This window comes from Maylandia zebra, linkage group LG4 (assembly GCF_041146795.1).
Source record: "Maylandia zebra isolate NMK-2024a linkage group LG4, Mzebra_GT3a, whole genome shotgun sequence".
NCBI classification, from domain to species: domain Eukaryota; kingdom Metazoa; phylum Chordata; class Actinopteri; order Cichliformes; family Cichlidae; genus Maylandia; species Maylandia zebra.
The window spans coordinates 28,486,802-28,507,347 of record NC_135170.1 but is presented as its reverse complement, the minus strand read 5'-3'; the positions used below and the strand labels follow the sequence as shown (position 1 = coordinate 28,507,347).

Genomic DNA, 20,546 nt, shown 5'->3' with positions numbered 1-20,546 from the left:
CATTCTCAGCATCATAGCAAACAGTTTATTGCAGAGAATATATTAGACAAAGACAGAGTAATCTGTGATGTTTAGCCTTTGTAACCAGGGATAAATTTATTTATATACACTGAAAAACCATGGCATTAAAACTAAGCCAAACCCTGTATTCCCTGACCAGTTGACAAGTGGTTTCTGATTTTCAGTGGAAGAAACTGGATGTACCAAGAATCGCAAACACTAACTAACCACTGAGAGGTACTGAAACTTTAAAAAGTGCAGTAAAAACTACCTCCAGCCTGCAAGATTGGGGCTTTAGCAATAGATTTCACAGTGACTGTGAACAACCACTGGCAACCACTAAGGAATACTTATTTTTCCTAATCAACTGTTGCCAACTGGTTGCCAGGTGGTCACCAGCTGGTCTTTAGGCCTATGTGGATACTTGTTGATGTTTTTGTGGTGTACACATACTCGTTGGCCACCCCTTCCCCTCTTTTTCCATGTCAACTTCTTGTATAAAATGTTTACGTAAACAAGCACAGTACATGCACTGAAATCATTTTTCATTCTCTGTTTGCATGGTTAACAAGAGTTGTATTCTTAGTATTTTGTGAATAATGCAGATTGTAAGCAGAGTTTTGTATAAAAAAAAAACTAAAAAAAGATCTCCCTCAGGCTCCCTTGATCTTTACTGAAGCAGAAATAGCTTTGAATGTTAAAATATGCTCATTTCACACAGGAACATTGTTCTCTGGTGTCTGCACAGCAACAGATGGCCTACTTGAAGATAAGAAAATACATTTCCAGGAGGAATACCTGTTAAATTACTAACCCGAATATACTGTAATAGCCTGTAATAGTCAAAGTAACCACTAAAATAATAAAAATAATAAAACAAGGCACTATTACCTTACCAAAAAGGCACCCAATTATAGTTTTCATTGACAGTTCAGTTGTCAAACTTGCCAGAGATCAGACAAGAATTTTGTTCTGTGAAATAGCAGAAAACAGGCTGGCCTTTTCACCTCCCAGTTCCATTCTGCTTACCCTCAAGTCCCCGTTGGCCAGGTGTGCGGCAGCGGGATAAGAAGCATAGATGGGTTCTTTGCGGTAAATCTTGATGATGCTGCGATCCTGAATGTCTCTGACATCCTCCAGCTCGTAGAAGACATTACGGGCCTCGTCCTTGATCAGGATGGCTGTGTTGGGTGACTTCAGCATACCTGCTGTCAACTTCTGAGGGAACATGTGCACGATGAGAGCATGCAGCGTATCCAGGCTGGTGAGCTCATGGGTGATGTGCACCCGACGCGTCTCATCTCCATATTGCAGAAACAGCACGCCTAATAGAAAGCGATGAAGGAGAAGGTGGCTGAGTCAGAAGATGCTGGCTTTAGTGGATGGAGAGAACTAGCAGAGACATTTTGTTGGCTGCAGCTGAAATGATACAAATGTTCTGACTCTTGAGATACGAAATCTAGATAACTTTTCTCATCAGATGTCAACATGATTAATGGCTAAATGAGTACCAAACCCACTCTTATTTTCTTAATGTTAGATTAGGATTGTGAGAGCTAGTTGAGAATTCACAGATAATGCACAAAGATGCATGCACAGGCTGAATTTTTTGCAAGGTTTTCTTTTTGAGTATTAGTTGCCCCACCTATGAATAATTAAACTCCAAAACATCCCAACTTCATAAAAAGCTTTCAGCAGATTCTGCAACGATCATATAAATAAAGATGTGTTTGACGCCTGACTAACCTGAAAATTCATCTTCATACACCATGGGACAAACAAAAAGTCATACACCATGGGACAAACAAAAAAGAACAAACAAAGCAAAGAAAGACCAAGAGTTAAAAGTCAGGCAAAATTAAGTGTCAGTTAATACTGCAGACAAGTTGGGAAGAGAAGAAAACAAAGACAGTAGTTAGTGTAGAGACAGGGGAGACAGGCAAGCCTGGTGTGCCACTTTTGCTTGAACTTCTTATTCAGGAATGCCCTAATCAGGTATAGCTCTTTAATTTTACACCCACTTCTTTTACCTGCGCAAGGTAACTCCACACCTTGCTCTTCATGAATCTGCACCACCTTCACATTAATCCTCTCTACACTCCCAAGGCCCTTTTAATATAAAACTGTCCTCGAATGTTCTGCTTGCACACAAGGATATACTTAATCCAGTACAGTATGAACTCTGTTACAGTTAAATGAAATGTCACTAAAATACCTATCCTAAGAAAAAAATATCTATGTTTTTTTGTTGCATTCTAAAAACTACAAGACATTTTTGAGCTCACAGGGAGCGTACTGCATCGACACTGAAAAACAAAGTCATACTTTATCAGGTTTGAGTGTTCTGTACATTTTTATAGCAGGTCAATTAGACTAAAGACTGTAAATTCAGTGTGAATAAAACACAATTCCTTCAATTCCTTGTAAGCACAGTGGTTCCCTTCACCAGCTACATGAGGTAAAGAGAAAGCTGCCTTGAGTCCAGCTGGTATGCAGTGATTTTAACCTGGAGATCGTAGCTTATTCTGGCTGGCTGAGCGGGACAGCGGCAGACTCTGGCGAAATCGGTTCATCCGGTTAAACCCAATGGGGATGTCGGCTTCTGACATAGTCTCCAAGGATTCAGCGGAGGCAAAAGAGAGCTTGGCAGCCTGGTCGGCAAGACCAGACTGGGTAGACTGGGAGTGGCGTGGACTGCGGCTCTACAGAGAGAAAAGGGACAGATTAATTCACTGTGAAGTGAAACTGAAGTGGAAAGAATGGATTGGACGGGGCTAGTGGTGTAAGAACAACTCGAAAACAGAAAGCAGGCACACAGTGAGACACCACACAATGAAACACCTAACAAGATTATTGAAGCCCTGACAATGGTTAAGCTAGCAGCCATTTACAAAGAATTACTGGCGTCACAGTCTCTGACATTAGTTGAATGGTGCAGCAACAAAACATTATATAGCTGTACTCAGTTGGCACAGAATGCCAGGACATCAGCCTTTATGAATCACTTGTAAGGAGACGTATTAAGCAGAAACTCAGAAAAAGTTAGTGAGACTTTGCACACCTCCCACACGCTCTCATACAAACTTGTCCGTTTGCAGCTACGAACTTTAAATGAATGCTTGTGGGATGGGAGGAGAAGCTCATGCAAATCCCAGGCTGTCACTGTGGGTTTATCCTGCTGGCCTATGCCCAGGCGTCTCTCACTGAAAGACTGTTAGCGCAGCTGGGGCTGAGCTCACTGAACTGTCTCTCTGATCCCCCACCACTGCAGAGTCTCCTCCAGCTCAGAGGCTGCTGTAATGAGCTCCCAGAATGCTGTCTGCTCATTGTTTGGACGGCAAAAGCAAATGCATCTTTGGCCACAGCACAGGAGCCATTCCTGTCTCATCCTCCTTGAACCACGAGCACAACAGTCGTTCTGCTCGCTTAGAACAGTCCTTTCTAAGAATTTCCCTGTCTTCCTTTCGCTGCCTAAGTCAAGCAGCAGCATGGATCTACTGCTCCTTCCATTAATGTGGTATTTAATTAATGGGATACTGACAGAAGCAATATGGAGGGCCATATCTGCGCTCATTAAGTCTCAGCAGTGGATTGTTTGAATTCATTCATAAACACACAGCACTGCACAGAATACACAACCACTGTACATCCATTTATGGTTTTGTTAATTGGGTAATAAGCCAGGAAAGCATGCTGAACAAGAAATGAAAGATGCAAACAGAGAATACTTTCAATATGGATTTTTTTTTCAAAATAATCAATTAACTACTTAATCAGTAAAATGAAAAAATAGCAGGGAAGAAATCCATCTCAATATCCCAGACAGAGAATTTCAAAAGGGTGGGTTTTGTTTTTACCAAAAGGCAGCATGTGACAATATACTGTCACAGTGGGCAAAATGAATGTAGCACAAGATTAATTTTTTTTAGCCTTGCAGGTGGCACAGTTCAATGGATGGCAATGTCACCCTGTCAGATAGTCGATCGACCACCTCGGTGCATACTCAGCTTTTAGATCGATTGCTACAGAATTTTGCACCGACGATCATAGTTCAATTTGTCCAACACTTCCAAGTGAACACCAGCCTAGCTTTAGCTTTAGTAGATATCCTTAATATGTAGATGCAAATGATAATAAACGTTGCAGTACTCATGCAACTCAATGAGATAAATCTTTTTTACTTATTAAACTTCTGGGAATCGAGTAATTATTCCAGTAGGAAATGGAATAACCAAACAGCAATATATGGGACCTTATATCATGTTAGGTACTGCAGTCATTGGTAATTTGGTCTTTTAATTAGCTGCTGCATGCATTCACGTGTATGTTTACAAGACGAGTTACAAACCTGCAGCAAGACTAAAAATCCCAACGACCATTTTTTATAATGTAACCTTACATTCCTTTTGCCGCCATCATACATAATTCAATCACGCAATCATACACAGTGAACCAAACCAGTGATGGTAGCGGCAGACAGTGTCTGAGTGCACTGAGAAACTGCGATGCTGACAGATAACCCACACCATGTTTTCTAATAGGGTCATTTATCTAAGCTGTGACCACACCGAGGAACACAGCCAACAGCATCACAGAGGAGGAGGAGGAGCCCACACTGTAGCTTGCCTCATTCTGGCCAGACCATCCTACATAGGGACATTAAGGGGTGAGGAGGGTTGGGGGATCAAAATAAACCCTGGAGATTTTATTTACGTTTCCACTGTTTTAGGAAGCAAAAGTTGTGATTGAAATGTTGAAACGTGCTTTCGGTGTTATACAAGCTGTTTGATGTGAGTCTTCTGCTTAACTAAGAAGCTATGATTAGCAGACTGGCAACACTGGTGAACAGTCATCCCAGCTCTGAGGTAACAGCAGTATAATTCTTGGGCTTCGTGCACTTGCCAGACTACTATGTAGGCTGGAGTTATTTATACATGACCTTACGTCAAAATAGGCAAAATAACCAGTTGTAATTTTTACACTTTACAGGCTAAACAGTAAAAAGGTTACTTACTGAGCTAAAAGGTACTGATTTGTAGATTTTTGTTACTTTTTAGAATGAACCAGCGTAGTGAGGTGTGCTACTGATAGTGATGTTTTCATATATACTTTACATACATGAGACGGATAGCAATCTTCTCAACTAACTCTAGCATATTTCCTAACTATTACATTTTTTAATGTTAATTTTTGCTAGACTATTTGTAGACTACACTTGACGTTCTAAATGCCAATAAAGAAGGAGGATGATAAAAAGCAGTTTTTGGACTCTGTGCTTAACAAATTCAGGTGTTTAGCCAACACAGAACAGGTGCTGAACCAGCCGTCTAAATGAAATATTACTCAGTAAAAGTAACACCCAGGAGCTGATTTGGCAAAGAAATGCAGCTTTTTCTATGAATGGGAATATGAGCAACTCTGAACTACAGCTTGACTCATTCTAGCTGTCCTTGTTAGAATATAATTTAAAAGCGAAATAACCCACTGAGCTTTCTAGGAAATGGAAATGGGAGAGTATGATCCTGTATGTCTGAACTAGCTTTCCTGTCATCTTTTTAAACCCAAATTTACCTCCTTATTCACCCTTTATTCTCTCCGCAACTCCTTTCAACATGCTGCAAAAACAAGACAATGAAATCCCCATGTATGACTGGGTATAAGATTACTGCCGCTGTTGTTACATGTGGTTTTACTCAGATCGTCTTATTACAACAGTCCCCAAACATTGACTTCCATATTGGTGGTTTATGTGATATGTAAACTGAAAATGTCTCACTGCGGTAATTTTGCATTGTAAATAATATATGTGAATGCACCATCTGGTCATGCATCTGGTGCTGCTAGAAATGCCAGCGTTACATCACGGTGTTCACAGCCTTTGAGGAAAACTGGTTTTACCTCCTCATTTTTCCTCCACACCCTCCCACCGTCCACCCCCTTCCCTACACCTCAACCTTTTCTTTTAGAATTTTTCCAACAGCACTCAATTACTGTTGCAATCTCCACACTGCTATAAGGGCATTGCAGAAGAGAGGAACAAGAGGAGAACAGGATGATCTTACATGTGAATAGAGTGGAAAGTGGGACAAGGCAACCTAAGGCTACAAACTGCATTAAACTCATTGCAACCTCCCACCATGTCTTTTCTTGTTTCTTGCTTGTAGACACTAGCATGCGTGCATACACACAGACACACACACACAATGGTCTACTCTGCTTTAAGGTCAAAAGCCTTGTAGCCTTGGTATATGGCTTTCTATGTTTGGGGGAGCATTTCTCATCAAACTCCATCTTGTACTTCAGGGTCGTCTTATTTAGACTGCAAACTAGTTGTCAGATTTTTTATCTCTTCTTCAATAAAAATGGTGAACTTCACTTCAGTCACAGAATGTTTTAATCAGGCATACTGTAATTATACTTCTGGGGCGATCAAAAATTGAATGCATCTGCAAAGTTATCTCTCTGTGAAGATTACATTTAATTTAAACCCTGAACTTGTTTTCTGATATTGTGCTCAGTTTGAGGTGGTTGATGCCTGATTAACTAACTGCCTGAAGGTTCAGTGATCTGGCCATAAAAGTGAAGTGAGCTTGTTTTAAAAATTCTGGAGTATATTTTGAACTTGAACTCTCTGTGTCCTTATATATTCCTATTTTCCTCTTGCTCATAACATAACATGTAGAATGTGAATAAATATGAACCGTGTGATGCACAAGCTTAAGTTAAGAGGAGTTCATGTGCGAGGTGTCGGCATTGGCTACGATACAGCTGAGCATCCAACAAGACAAGAAAATGGCTGAACACTGCTGTAACAGTCTAAAACCAGAGGCTGGCTTATTACATGATGGTTGCTGCCAGCCTCTTTCTAATCTTTTCTGCAAGAGCAGTAATTCTCCTCTTAAGTGACATTAAATTCTGTTGGATTTGAAAATTACTATATATAAAAATGCCAAACACAGCTTGATGTGAGTGAAGCCTTTGGTTCCCGAGGTGTAAAATCTTTAAATTGCAAACCTCACACCTTGTCCACATCTCATACTTTTTTCCCCCCACCAGCTTATTTTGTTCGCCCCTCCTAATAATATCTTTATCTTCCCTGGATGCTTCTGTGTGTCTTAGCCTCCAGTGATATGTCCTCATTTCCCACCTTTTATCCCCTGTCACTCATGTGTCCTCCTTTAATTCTTACTCGACTGCTTTGTGTGAACATATCTGCTTCCCCCTCAGTCTCTGAGGCCAAAGCCACATCCAGGTACATCTCTCGTGTTGTTTCTGTCTACATCTTGAGCATTTTTAATGTTTTTCCTCCACCCACAACCTGGCTCTTTTCCCACACAAAAAAAAGTTCACAGCTCTCACTTTTAGAAAATGGAGAGAAAACAGCCCCCTAAATCGATCCATCTCTCACATCCATTTGGCTCTACTTGCTTTTTTCCGTTATTATAGCTTTTCATCTTTTCACACAGTCCCCCAATACTCTCAGAGTCCTTTCTCTTTAGAATACCAGGAATCATCAATGCATGGAACAAAATGCTTTGTAAAATTGCTATAAATTGTAAGTTGTTGCAATAGGTTTGCTTATAAAAGATAGTGATAATAACGCAGTGTTCCTCAAGACACCATATTATAACTGAGAGTGTTAGGTGGGTTTCTGGCTGAGAGAAACAGCAGTTTTAAAACTTTGACAGTTTCATTTCAGGGATATGTTCAGTCATGCGTCACCCACAACTTGTTAATTAGACTTAAAAATGTGTCTATATTTAGCATGCTACAATCCAATAAGATCCCTGGAAAACATATTTATGCCAAAGATGAAACCATGAGTGTATGCAGTCCTTATACTACTTCCATTTGGGGGTTTAATTTGAGCAGGGAGGGTAATTCAGGGAGAATTAGCCTTAGATTAGAGATGATAGCATGAGGGAGCAGGACATGGCTTTCAGAAGCTCTAGTGCAAAATGGAGAAAATTGAACAAGATGAGGCGCCGACATACAGTAAAAGATGTCAACAACAGCCTCTGTGTTAAAATCTAAATATATGATATCTTTAGATTTATGATCACTTGGAGTATTTTGCTTATTTCATTTGACACTATATTAATGCTGCTGCATCTCTGGAACAAATCAATAAATTCTCTCTTTCTCACTACTGTGTTATTAAAACAACCTAATTTAGTGCAAAGCTGCAAAACAACAATACGTGAATAACAAAAAAGCAACTTGCACTAATAAATGCAAAGAAATGAAAACAATCTCTAGTAAATCACTGATAAAGAAAATGTTAATCATGAACTACTTTGACTAAAGAAGAGTTGATTAATTTTAGTTTTTTTCTAAAGCTTTTCTTCTAAACACTTCACAGTTTGTATAACGCAGCTTTCAGTTTCTCATTAACGGTTGGAAAAAAACTAAACATCCCTAAAGGTCAACTTGACTTTGGGGAATACCGATGAGCATGTCATGGCCTTCATTGCTAATCAAGAACCCACATTTTCAAATGCAAATATAATTATTAGTTTCAATTATTATTATTTTGACATCATTTTAACATTTTCATTGGGAATGAGCAGGATGGATAAGATTAGAAATGAGTATATCAGAGGGCTAGCTCAGGTTGACATGATTTGCACATGTGCAGAGGAGAGATAGTGGATATGTTGGGTAACAAATGGATAAAGGATGTTGAATGTGGAGCTTCCAAGCAGGAAAAGAGGAAGATTCATGGATATAGTGAAGGAGGACAAAGGGTTGGAGGCAGATGAATAGCATTCTCAGTATTTCTGCAGAAAATCTTTCAGTCTTGTTATTTCATTTCTCAAAAGTCATAATTGGTTCAATTGATTGTTTCAAATGCTATTTTTCTTCCTCAAACACCCCCGAGCTTTGGCAGCCCACCTGTATGTCCTGCAGAGTTCAAAATCGTTTACTTGTGTGGCACATTTATGTGACAGACAGAACTCTAAATTCATGTTATTCAGAATAAATTAGTTGTGGGAATAGGGGATAAATTGCTTACCCTTCCCCAAGGGTCAGGGCATTTAGCCATTGATATTTAGTGACATTTCCACCTGGTCCAAATGATGCTGAGAGCACAGACTGAGGTCAGAGTACAACTCAGACAAGCCCTGGGCTCTTCCCTCACACATATCAATACCTTCTTTAACCTCTTCTATTTAGATAGTACAACTCCCTGCCTACCACTATGATCTATAAAGTCAGAAAGTGATACACACAACCTTGCATGCAAGCCAGCAATTCAGCGTAAGTGATTTATACAGTCAATATCACTGCCTGTTCTCCAGTGTATATAACCCATGTTTTTCCTTTATAAACCTGTGGATAAAATACATTTAGCATCTTTAGCCATGACTCAAGCTTCTGTGCTAATGCCAAAGCATTATTTCAGTAATGCTTGAGTAGCACATCTGAAATGCATTCTTAATGTCTCACTCAGTAATACGTCAGCAGTGTCACATGGCTGCTATCCATTAATGCCAGCTGACTGAGGTATCATAAATCCAGAGAGATTCATCTTCTGCAGATTAAATGGAGCGGGAGAAGTTTAAGCTGTTGCCACCCCCTGACACCTCTGCCACCACACACACCCACACACACACACCCATAAAGAGACAAAAGTCTCACACACATGCACACACACAGTGCACAGAGAGCCAAGAGATGTCAAGCGAGTTGGATACTGAAGCCAAAGTAGCATGGAGATAGGCTAGTGATGCCTGAGGGTTGAAAGTGATGCCACAGCACAAAGCACACATAGACACATTCAAATGGACACACTAACACACACAACGGACAGGAAAAATGACAAACACACAGGGACACTTGAACTAGCAGCACTGACCTTAAAGCTCCAGTAGTTGGGCTGTTGCTGTGAAGTTTCAGGAAGGGAGACAGAGAGAATAGTTAGATATTTATGTCTCTGCTTATAGCTTAAGTTAAATATAAACAGAATATTGCGCAGAGCAAAGTAAACTAGTTACAAGACAGAGTCACGCTGCAGGCCACAAAAAGTTTTGCATTTTCCTCCAGAAAGCGTCATTTGAACTCATTAATATTACTGACAGCCTCATCTAATAGGGCTCTCTGAAGTATTAAATGATTGGTGTTAATGCAAGTGGTCTCTGTGTTTTGCAAGCACTGGGTTCCAGCGTACCTAAAACAAGATTGCGTTGTTGGCTGTAACTGGTGAAGGTGAGGAAATGAAAAGAGTGAAATCGAATCAAGCAAGCAACCCACTCTGTAGCGGCAACGCTGGCCTCTCTCCCAGACTTCACCACCACAGGCAACCGAGCACTCTGCCTCCCGCTTGCCGTCTCCTGTCTCATCCATTCCCAATCCACCAGCTGCGCTCTTTTCATCAGAACCTCGAAATCTCACCTGCTTATTTTTGCCAGTGCATGCTGTATTTCTAATCTGTCCATTTGCCCTTCCTGCTGCTCTGCCACATACTAAAAGGCGCTCGCATTTTGGCAGAGGTCTCTGGCTTTCTATAAAGCCATAATTACCCCACAGTCAAATCCAGGCCAATCCACTGATGGCTCCAAAATACCTTAAACTGACATGGAAATTAAAAAAAAAAAAAGATTGCAAAAGTCCATGAATTTTAATTCTAATCCAAACTGTTATTCTTGTTCTTATTCTTATCTGCAGGCAATTTTCAGTCCATTCAGTCCCCGTTCTCCAGAACCCACATTAGTCTCCTGGCAGATGAATTTTTTTCTTTTTCTTTTTTTTTTAAGCGACAAGTTTTGATTTATGATAGTTGGTGGTTTTTCATTACCCGCCTCCCATTCTAATACAGTCTCAACAAAAGCCAGATTATTTCTGTAAACACGAGAATCAGGGCCAGTGATTACTAACTTATTGCAACCCAAGCTTTCACTTAGTGTTCCCTCACTCTTTTTCAGCTCAGGTGTTTCTGTCACTCCATTTCCTTCCGTCTTCTCTTTTCGTATCGAGATGCAACTGTTTGCTTGGCCTTGACACAGAATGAAGTGCTATAATTAAATTAATACAAAGCAGTAAAGTTTCCTGGGCAAGAAGGTAGCAGCAGTAAACTACTGTGTGCTGAAACCCCCTTTGCAGCTCTTTTCAGTCAGTATACAAGGTGTTTTATGGCTCTGATGAAAACAGGAGAGGAAAACTTTAAATGTTTTGTAGCTACTTTACATAAATGAACAGATAATTATTTTATATTATCAGTTTTGAATTAAAGTGTGAATCTTGAACGCCACACCAACAAAAAGAATTAAAAAAAAATAAAAATCACAAATGCACTAAAAAGACAATAAATGCTTTTTACTTCTAGAGCTATTCTACTAAAATTTTATTATTCTAATGATGAATTATTATTATTTTTCCCAGTACTTTGACTTTTTGCATCAATAGCACACATGATGGCTCGATGGTGTAGCGGTTCACGCCATCTAACAAGCAAAAGATCCCATCCCAGGAGGAGACAAATCCTTTTGAGGGTGTGTCAGGAAGTGCATCCAGCGTAAAAAAAAATCTGCCAAATCAAACGTGCCGAGTGGGTCCCTTGTGAATAAAGGAGCAGCTGGAAGCAGCCACATCTACAGCACTCACGGAAATCATGTCTATATGGTTACCTAAAAATAAAAAGTTGCCAGAATAGCAAAATTTAATTGATTTTTTTTAGACAGAAGATACTGTATATACACACAAACAGGCTGGAGAGGGGGGAGCTAAATATCAAAATACATTTCCATGTTTCCCTGATATCTACGCTGCACTGATTGTACACTTCTCTTGAATAATAAAAGTCCATTTAATATGTTTTGGAAGTATTTTGAGACTTTTGCAACATATTTTAAATCTTGCTTTTCCTGACGTCTGGCAGGAGGTTCAGGCTGCTGAGGTCCCGATAGACTCAATAGACTCAAGGACAGCTTTTACAACAGGGCAATGGCCCTAATCAGTGCAAACAGCTGACCTGATTGACTACCTCCCTGGACTTTTTTTTGGGGGGGGAACAACAATAACAATAATAATATTTATAAAAAACAACGTGCAACAATAATTAATGTGCAATAATAACAGTGTGCAATACACAAAGACTTATTCTTCATTTTATTACTAAGTTAAGTTACTGTGTGTTGTTGTGTTGTGTTGCATATAGTGCCAACGTGCGACAGTTTTCCAAGTTCATCATACTATTGTACTATGTATGACTGTACAATGACAATAAAGAGTTATCTTATCTTATCTTTAAATCAGCATGTAGTTTGGACTCAGCATTAGTCTTGGGATCGACTGCACCAACCTACCAGAACATCCCAAAAAGGGAAAAATATCCATAGCTCAGAATATCTGCGCCATTCATTACAAATCTGTGTTTTGTTATATATGATAGACAACAGCTTTAGAAGGCTGCTCTAAAATTATTCAGGTTTCGTGAAGTGGCTGCTGTCTTTGAGTTCATCTGTGCTTGTCTCTTCTTTTTTTATACTGCATCTCCACTATATAAACAAAACCTGCTTGGAGCTTACACAGTATACAATACAAAAATGGTTTAATAATCCTGTGATATGGGCCGAACAACAGTAACAAACTAACCACCTAAAAAATGAAAGACTGAAACCTTTAAATCTCACTCAAAGCATTGTGTGCCATTTTGTTATTTTATTCTCCAAGTAATGTTTTGCTAGTGTAGAGTGGAGTTGTTCTAAGTATAATTTTAAATGTGTATGACTGTGCTTAGGCTCACTGGCTCTGAGACAAGTGGGACGCAAATTTATATGGCGCTTAATCTCTACCCACGCTTCTTTTTCCCCGTGGTATATAAATTTCTACCAACATGTCAAAGCAGTTGCTAGAGAAAATGACTCTTTGGTGTGATGTCCCCTGCCAAACTCTAATGCCTTATATTGTTGCTGTCCATAGAAAACCACTCATCTTCAAAGTCCACAGGATTAAATTAACCAACATTGGTGATAATAAAGAGAAAACTCTTTGTGGATGATTTTAAAAAGTTCTCGTTGTTCACAGGAACACACTGGATTTGTAAATCATCTGGTCAAAAAGCAGACTCTCAGTTAGAGATTGAAGGTCAGTGATAAAGTGGGTCGCTTTTGGGGATATGCCAATACACAATCCTTCAGGACTGGACTTAAACTGACCTTCAATACCTGATCATGAGTCCATCATTTATTAACTGTAGCCACTGAGTTTTGTCCTTGACAATTTGTCGAACTGACAGGAGCTCAGGGGCAGCACCGGTGCATCATAAATAATTGCTGTTCATTTGTTCTGACAACCTTAATGATTTTATTTTCCCACAAAGCTGAATGACTCAGAGGCTTGGCTTTAATGGTGCAGAAGTGATTTGTGGTCTTGTGTGTCTGTCTCTTCCCAGTGTTTCTCTGTTTGTTGCTTTAATGAGGCTAACTCACACTAAAGTAAACACATTTTTATTGTTCTTTAACCGTTGCTCTGCTCTGACAGCTGCAGATACACTTCACTTGGACTTTGATTTGCAAATATTCGAATGTGAATGTGAGAGAGAGCAAACTGGAGAGGGCTTATTTCAATGTAGATTATTTCTCTTTAGCAGTTCTCCATCCAGGCAATAATCACTGCCATTAAAGAACATCTTCTGGGAAGAAATCATATTCAACACCTTAGCCTATAGTGCCAGTCGTTATCACTCTAATCCCAGATGAACAGATGACAGAGTAACTCTTGACTGTAGCTCTGCTACTTAGCTCAAATCTACACATTGTCATTTTTTAACTTCCACTTGAATTAAATAGGCTGCAAGCCCCACTTAGACAAAGTTACTGATAGATGTTTGAACTTAGGGCTGGAGGGTTAAATGCATTTTTCACTGCAAAGTTAAGACATCTATATATTTACGCATAAGCTTGTGTTTGTGCACTTACTGGGGTTAACCACAGAAATCTAACAGAAGGACTTAGTCTCGCAGAGTGGAGCGCTGCATTACCTGACCTGCATGTAAAACAGGCTGCACTCGCTCCACCCCTCCTCCACCTCTGTCTCTTTCTCATGTCGTCATCCTCTCTGCACCCCCGCCCCCCTCAAATCAACCCTTCTTACTCTTTCTCCCTCGATCCTCCTCCAGTCCGGTGTTGTGTCTAAACATCACAGCAGCTTCTCCGTCTCTCTCTCTTAAAAACGCACACATTAATCAGCAAATTACTGCTCAAACAGAGACACAAAGGACGCTGTGAACAGCTTATACATCAGCCCCCGTGTAGCTTGCTTTGTGAGCATATGCACGCCGTCTATACAACCACAACAAGCACAACAGGTATGCACTCTAATCCCAGCGAGCACATGCCCTCCCAGAAACACACAAACACACAAACTCTCTGCGGCAGCCTCCAGTTTCCAGTCTCATCTCACCTGCAGTGCACCTGTGCCTGTCCACCACTCCAGTCATCCCAGGCTGTTCGTCAGGTACAGTGAATCCTCATCGTGCTTTCGCCTGTCTCTCCCTCCCTGAGCTTCTCTTACCCACCTCCCTCTCTTTCACTCAATCTCCCTCTCTCACTGTCTCGCTCTACAGTTGCACATGCGGCGGAAACTCTTTATTTAATTCATTACAACACCAGCCGATTAACTCCTTCGCAGATGGGTGGCTGGGTCCTGCTGGTGCTGGCTAATTGAGCAGTGGGCTGCTTCACAGGCTGCTGCGCTCCTCTCCAGCTCCTCCTCCCACCCTCCCTCCTTCCTTGCTGTCCATGCTCTGCAAAACCACAAGATGACAAGAAATCCTGGGCTCTGCTGCTTCCTTCCCTGAGTGAAAATGCCCTGTCACCTATGGATCTGTCCACTCCACAGGCTGACACTTAATTTGAGAAAAACACCTACCTTGAGCTTATTATTCCCCTGTCTCTTCTGGATTCATTGCACAATTCATCCCTCTCTACACAACCTGACCTTTGCAATGCGATATCCCCACCTACCATACATGGGAGAGGTTACCAAGGCAACTACGGACTCCACCTGCCGTTCAACCACCCTCCCGCTCGCTCGCTCACTCCGTCACTCTCTTTGATTCTTTCCCTTCGCCCCTGATGTGCTTTTCTTGTCACATCATTACACTAAATCTACCCGGTTTTAACACAGCAGCTGCACTGGAACACAGAGAGCATGTTTCTGCGTAGTGTGTGTGAGACAGAGAGCCATGAAACTGGTCAAAGCATGAAGCACATTTAGAAAGGGGAAAACAAAAAGCGAGGAGAGCAGAGGAGAAAGATTATTTCGATGTGTCCGCACCTTAGCAGAACCCCTGCTCTGGTCTGAACCCCTCTTCTGAAGGCGGCACCATGCTGAGTAGCATCCTGTTGCAGCACCTCCGGCTCGGTTCTTTGATCTTTGTATTTTTTTAATCAGGGTTTCAACATTTTGTGCTAATTTGAGAGGACATCTCTCATCTTTAACTCTATGTAAAGTTTTGCTACTTCTTCAAGAAGTAAAACAAAACAAAGCATTTTATAATGACACCTGTTACACCTACAAAACTACCTGACGCACCTCTTTCACGTCTTTTCTATCTAGGTCGGTGTCAAACTGCGTGCTCGTTTCACTGTTGATATCACCAGCAAGATGCTTGTTTTTTTACCATTTAATAATCCATTTAACTCCACCTAAGTAATGGGGCATTCTGTGTGTACAGACAGCATGGTTTTTTTTTTGTTTTGTTTTTTGGTGATGTCACCCACTGAGAAAACAGTAGTATGTCCTGAATTAAAAGCAGCACCTGCCAAAAAAGCACCATAAATGGAGTAAAACCCTGCAAGCTGGTTCAAGGCAAGCAACTTGAGCTGCGCTACGTCATACAAACGTAACATGACTCACGTCCTGCTGTCGTATATCAATAACACTGTCCCCATTTGATGGTGTATTTATACTTTTCTCTCCCTATAACAAATCAGTGCTGCTGGAGCCCTGCACCCACCTGTTGGCTCCCCTATCACTCCCAAATTTCTGCGTGTGTGATATTTGTGGGGGAAGAGATGTTCTCTGGGCTAAGATACCAAATTCTAGCTCTGCTGCTGTAATAAATTAGTCATTTCAAGCTTGAGTTGTCTTTTGGAAGTATCTCTGGAAATGGCAACAAAGTGAAAAATAGAAACAGTCGCAAGTACATTAACTAATAAATTAATATTAATTACTTGTTCTCTTGCAGATCGCTCTGATGTACCCCTCATGCTGGCGTGGGAGGGTGAGGGCGACGGTGGGTTGTGGTGAGGGCTGTGGTGTGGATGCTGAAGCTGCTGCTGCTGCTGCTGCTGCTGTTGTTGGTACTTGCTCTTCAGGTGATCCATGAAGGCGTCCCTCTTGCGTTCCATGTCAGCTTTGTGCAGGTTGGTCAGGGCCTCCAGGCTCTGCGCCGCACTGACTGTGTGCCGGTGCTCAGACGTATGCACCAGACCAACATTGGAGAAGCGCCGAGCATTGTTCCCCAGCGTCCGGTATTCCCGTGGATATTCCAGGTCATCTCTTGAGATCATGTGACCGCCAACACGCTCGGGATCTAAGAGACGAGGAAAGGGAGGACAAAGGAAAGGGAGAAAGGGAGGAAAGAAGGGTGGGAAGTATGCAGGAGAGAGGTGAATCATCATCCACACAAGCATGCAGAAAGATTTTAAGGTGGAGACGTACATACACACAGCAGGCACACATAGGTGGAAACAAATGAAGCAGAGAAGGAGAGTGGAAATATAAGGTACAAGAGAGAGCGAGAGAGAAAGAGAGAGAGAAATGGGATGGGATGTTAGACTATTTGCCACCAGGACAGAGCAGTTCCTTGCAGAATTATTGATTTCAAATGCTGAGGGAAGAAAAATGAGAAAAGTAAAATGCTTCTGCGGTACATCAAAGGAAGAAGCTCAAACTGAATTTGTTTTGCTGGATATTCCATTGTGATATGCCTGCTTGTCATCTTAAGTGGCTTTCATTGTTTTCTTGGAGAAACAGTGAAAAACAAACTGCTGAAAATTGAGGTGATTGAAAGTCACATGGGAACATGAAGAGAACAGCATTTTCATTTCTCTCACTGTTCTTGTCCTTCCTCACCAACTCCTGTCGATCTGTGTGAGCATGCCCTCCATCCCATAACCCCGTGAGACATTTTCTCTACATATTCTTACTGTCTCTGCTGAAAGGTACTGATCCGGCTGTCCATTTTTAAGGAGGTGCTTCAAACTGACAGCCCTTGGCCTTTTGTCAGCTCTCTAACTGACAGACAACACAGCCCAAGGTGGAAGGAAAGAAAAGGACAGAAAAGGAGACAGTTGGAAGAAGACAGTGCGATTACACACATACACACACACACACACACACACAAATAATTGTGTGACTTGAATCATGAATGAATGATGGTGCGATAAAGAGCAGAGAACCTTTCAACCAGTAAGTTACCTTGCTTAGGAAAACAGGCCCCAGCGTTGGCTAGAAGAGAAACATGCCAAAGGTTAATATATGTGTTTGTGCACAGATGTGCAACCAAACACACCAGAACACATGACCGTCAGAAAAGGGCTATCAAGAAATGATAGCACTTCGTCTGAATTACGATAAGTTAATGCATTATATATGCATTGTGATGTATTCATAAGGGTTCACATATGGTGAAATGGCTTTCTATGAATGCTAATAGTGTCTGACGGTAACTTGCAGAATGGTGAATGACTACAATCATGAATTTTACACAGAAATAATGTTTCCTAAAACTCCAACACATTTAACTCTAACAAAATATTAAACGTCAGCAGGTAGACAAGCATTTTTCTTTTCAACTCGATAATAAAAACTAATATTATTTAAAGTAAAAGCATGAAAAGTGCTGAGGCTTAATAGGGCTGAATGAAGTGCACCATATGTACATTAAATTCACATCAGCAACATTAGCACGAGCTGAACAAGTGAGCAGCGGAGGGAGGCTCCTCGGGGCAGAAGCAACAAATGGACTGTTAATGAACGCACAAGTGACGAGAAAGCCGGCCAGATGGAGGCTCCGACGCTCTCTGGTGGAGAAACCTTAACACAGAAGGAGTCTGTTAAGAGCCGAAGGTCTGTGATCACTCCATGGCAGCTGCAATCAAACCGTGCATTCATTGTGAACCCATTTCTCACTCTCTTCGTTCGCCGAAAGATTCTGCACTTAAGTGTGAACTGCTGTCTCAACACCCCGCCCTCCCACCCCGCACGTTATGAAGTGCTGATAAACTGAACAGGCAAAAGGCAAAATGGACTGACCTCCGAGCTAATAGCATTAGCATTGAGCTCTCCACTGCACACCAAGGCTGACGGCCATACTCATTTGGCCCCCTCTCAGTTTCCCAGATCTCTGGTTTACACCTCATTAGGCTGGAGCTTATTGTGCATCAGCTAACAAGGACCTGACTCAAGGGCCCCATTACAATGGCTGGCAAAGCTGTGCCTATGTAGTATGGCTTATTATGCAACTGAGTAGCAGCGTTGACAGTGAAAAGCTGAGTACACTAGGCTGCCTATAGACAGGCATAAAACTAAGAAGAGAACGAAACATCAGCAAACATTTATAGTACAGCCAAGAGTTTTATAGAGTCCTATAGACTGACTGTGAAACTTTTCACAGTGAATACCCCCTCAAAAAACATTTGGCTCTTCGAGTGCCATCATTACAGCCAGTATTAAAATACAGTAGATATATAGTATATCTACTATAATTAGATATATAGTAATAGTATTTTTACTTGAAGTTAAGACAACACATGGGAAAACGTTTTAAGGGTAACGAGGGCTAAATCTACAGCAAAATACAAGCACTGGTGGCAAGCCCTTATTAACTGTTAGCTAAATAATTCAAACCTCTTAACAACAATAATGCATCAGTGCTGGTTAATGCCTGGAAAAAAACATTTAGGACATTATCACTACACGGTTGTTCTCTAGAATGATGGCGTAAGCAACTAAACTGGCCTGTATATGATTTTCTTTCTTTCTCCTGGAAATTAAGTTTAAAAAGTGGGGATAATTTTATGATACTCCTTTGCTAGGCATGTTTTCACGTCTGATTATCAAGAATCTGTCAACTACAGAGGAGTTTCCTTAGGCTTATGTATCTCAGGGAAACAAGATGAGTGTAGAAATGTTTCCTATCTTCAAAATGAGTTCAACAGATGTCAGATAATTGGAAATTCTTTAATATCAGGTCTGTATTCAGACCAATATGCTATGTGGCTGTGCATATGTTTTAGTAAGATTTTATGTCATAGCAGAAGTCAAATGGCTTGCAAACGTCAGCCAAAATGAATAACTCAGTATTTCTTTGTAACACTCGTTTCAAATCCAACCCAAAAACTTTCCAAACTGCAGTTTGTGGATATTCTTTGCAAAGCTGTACACAAAGCCCTCCATCTTAAAAACAGCGGGAGTAAAAGTTGTGTGGGCAGGAGCGTAAGAATAGAAAATGGAAACAGGTTATTCATCTTTACTTTCGTCATTCTCAGCCAATATATTTCCACATAAGCTGGCAGACAATAACCCTGACAGCCAAAACAATCTGTAAAAGCCCACGCAATGGCAGCATCATTTAAACACACATAAAAAGATGGGTTGGGGGAGGATTTCTAGTGTACACTATATAACAAGAAAGCACTTTCTGTCACAAAGTCTGGGTCTGCAGCGCACCAAATTGCAACTACAAAGCGCCTCCGGGAAAAGTTGCAGGATGTTGGTCAGCTAAAAAACAGAGGACTTGAATGACAACAGGAACCTGCAATGAGAACTGATAAGATCTGTGAGCCCAATGAGGCCTGAGCTGCATTACCAAGATAGAGGCCACAGTCAAGTGCATTAACCTGTCTAAATAAAAAGAGCCTGCTGCGGCAAGCTCAGAGAGATAACACAAGACAAACAGAGGAGAAGAAATTACAATCCTGGAAAAATAGATACTATAATACAGTCCAAAAAATCCCAACAAAAAACAACTAACAACAAATGCAGCCTGATTGCACAGTCCAACTCCAGTGATGTTTCTCCCGGTTTATGCAAAATGCATGAAGTCTGAAACCATCTTCCATCAGTGAAGATTTTTCTACAAATTACAGATTATGCATAAAAAGAAAGTTGCTTAAAAAACAGGGCTCATACTAGTCATTTCCCCCCCATAATCACCTCATCCTCCTTAACGTTTCTCATCTATCTTTAAATGTAGGCAATTTCAGTTTCTGATGAGGTATTTGCCAAACCACCCACAAAAACTATTAAGAGACATACATGCATAATATTAATCTCTATCACTACAACCAAATTCTGGACTGTATACGAAAACGTGTTCTTACAGCCACCCACTGAGCTGGAGTTTCAGCTCAGGAAGAGAACTTGCTACTCATCATATGCAAAGACATATGGTATGGAGAATCAGGAGAAGGGGTTTGGATTCGCTTTTTGCTGGATTTGGAAGAGGCAGCCTGTGCAGCTTTATATTTTCGGGATGTTAAACATGTGGGTCAGAGAGAGCAGGGGGTGTATGAGAAGTTTTAAGTCCCACAGCA

The 20,546-nt window shown here is 41.0% G+C and overlaps 1 protein-coding gene across 1 annotated transcript in view; it reads right to left on the bottom strand.

The window, feature by feature from the left end:
- Positions 1-20,546, bottom strand: part of srcin1a (SRC kinase signaling inhibitor 1a) — a 76,756-nt gene that overhangs the window by 34,690 nt on the left and 21,520 nt on the right. Inside the window, exons 2-6 of the mRNA XM_076883348.1 lie at positions 17,428-17,457; positions 16,179-16,540; positions 9,860-9,886; positions 2,507-2,702; positions 1,030-1,325 (exon numbers count right to left, since the gene is read on the bottom strand). Coding sequence (XP_076739463.1) covers positions 1,030-1,325; positions 2,507-2,702; positions 9,860-9,886; positions 16,179-16,540; positions 17,428-17,457 — 911 coding nt within the window. The remainder of the gene's footprint in view (positions 1-1,029; positions 1,326-2,506; positions 2,703-9,859; positions 9,887-16,178; positions 16,541-17,427; positions 17,458-20,546) is intronic.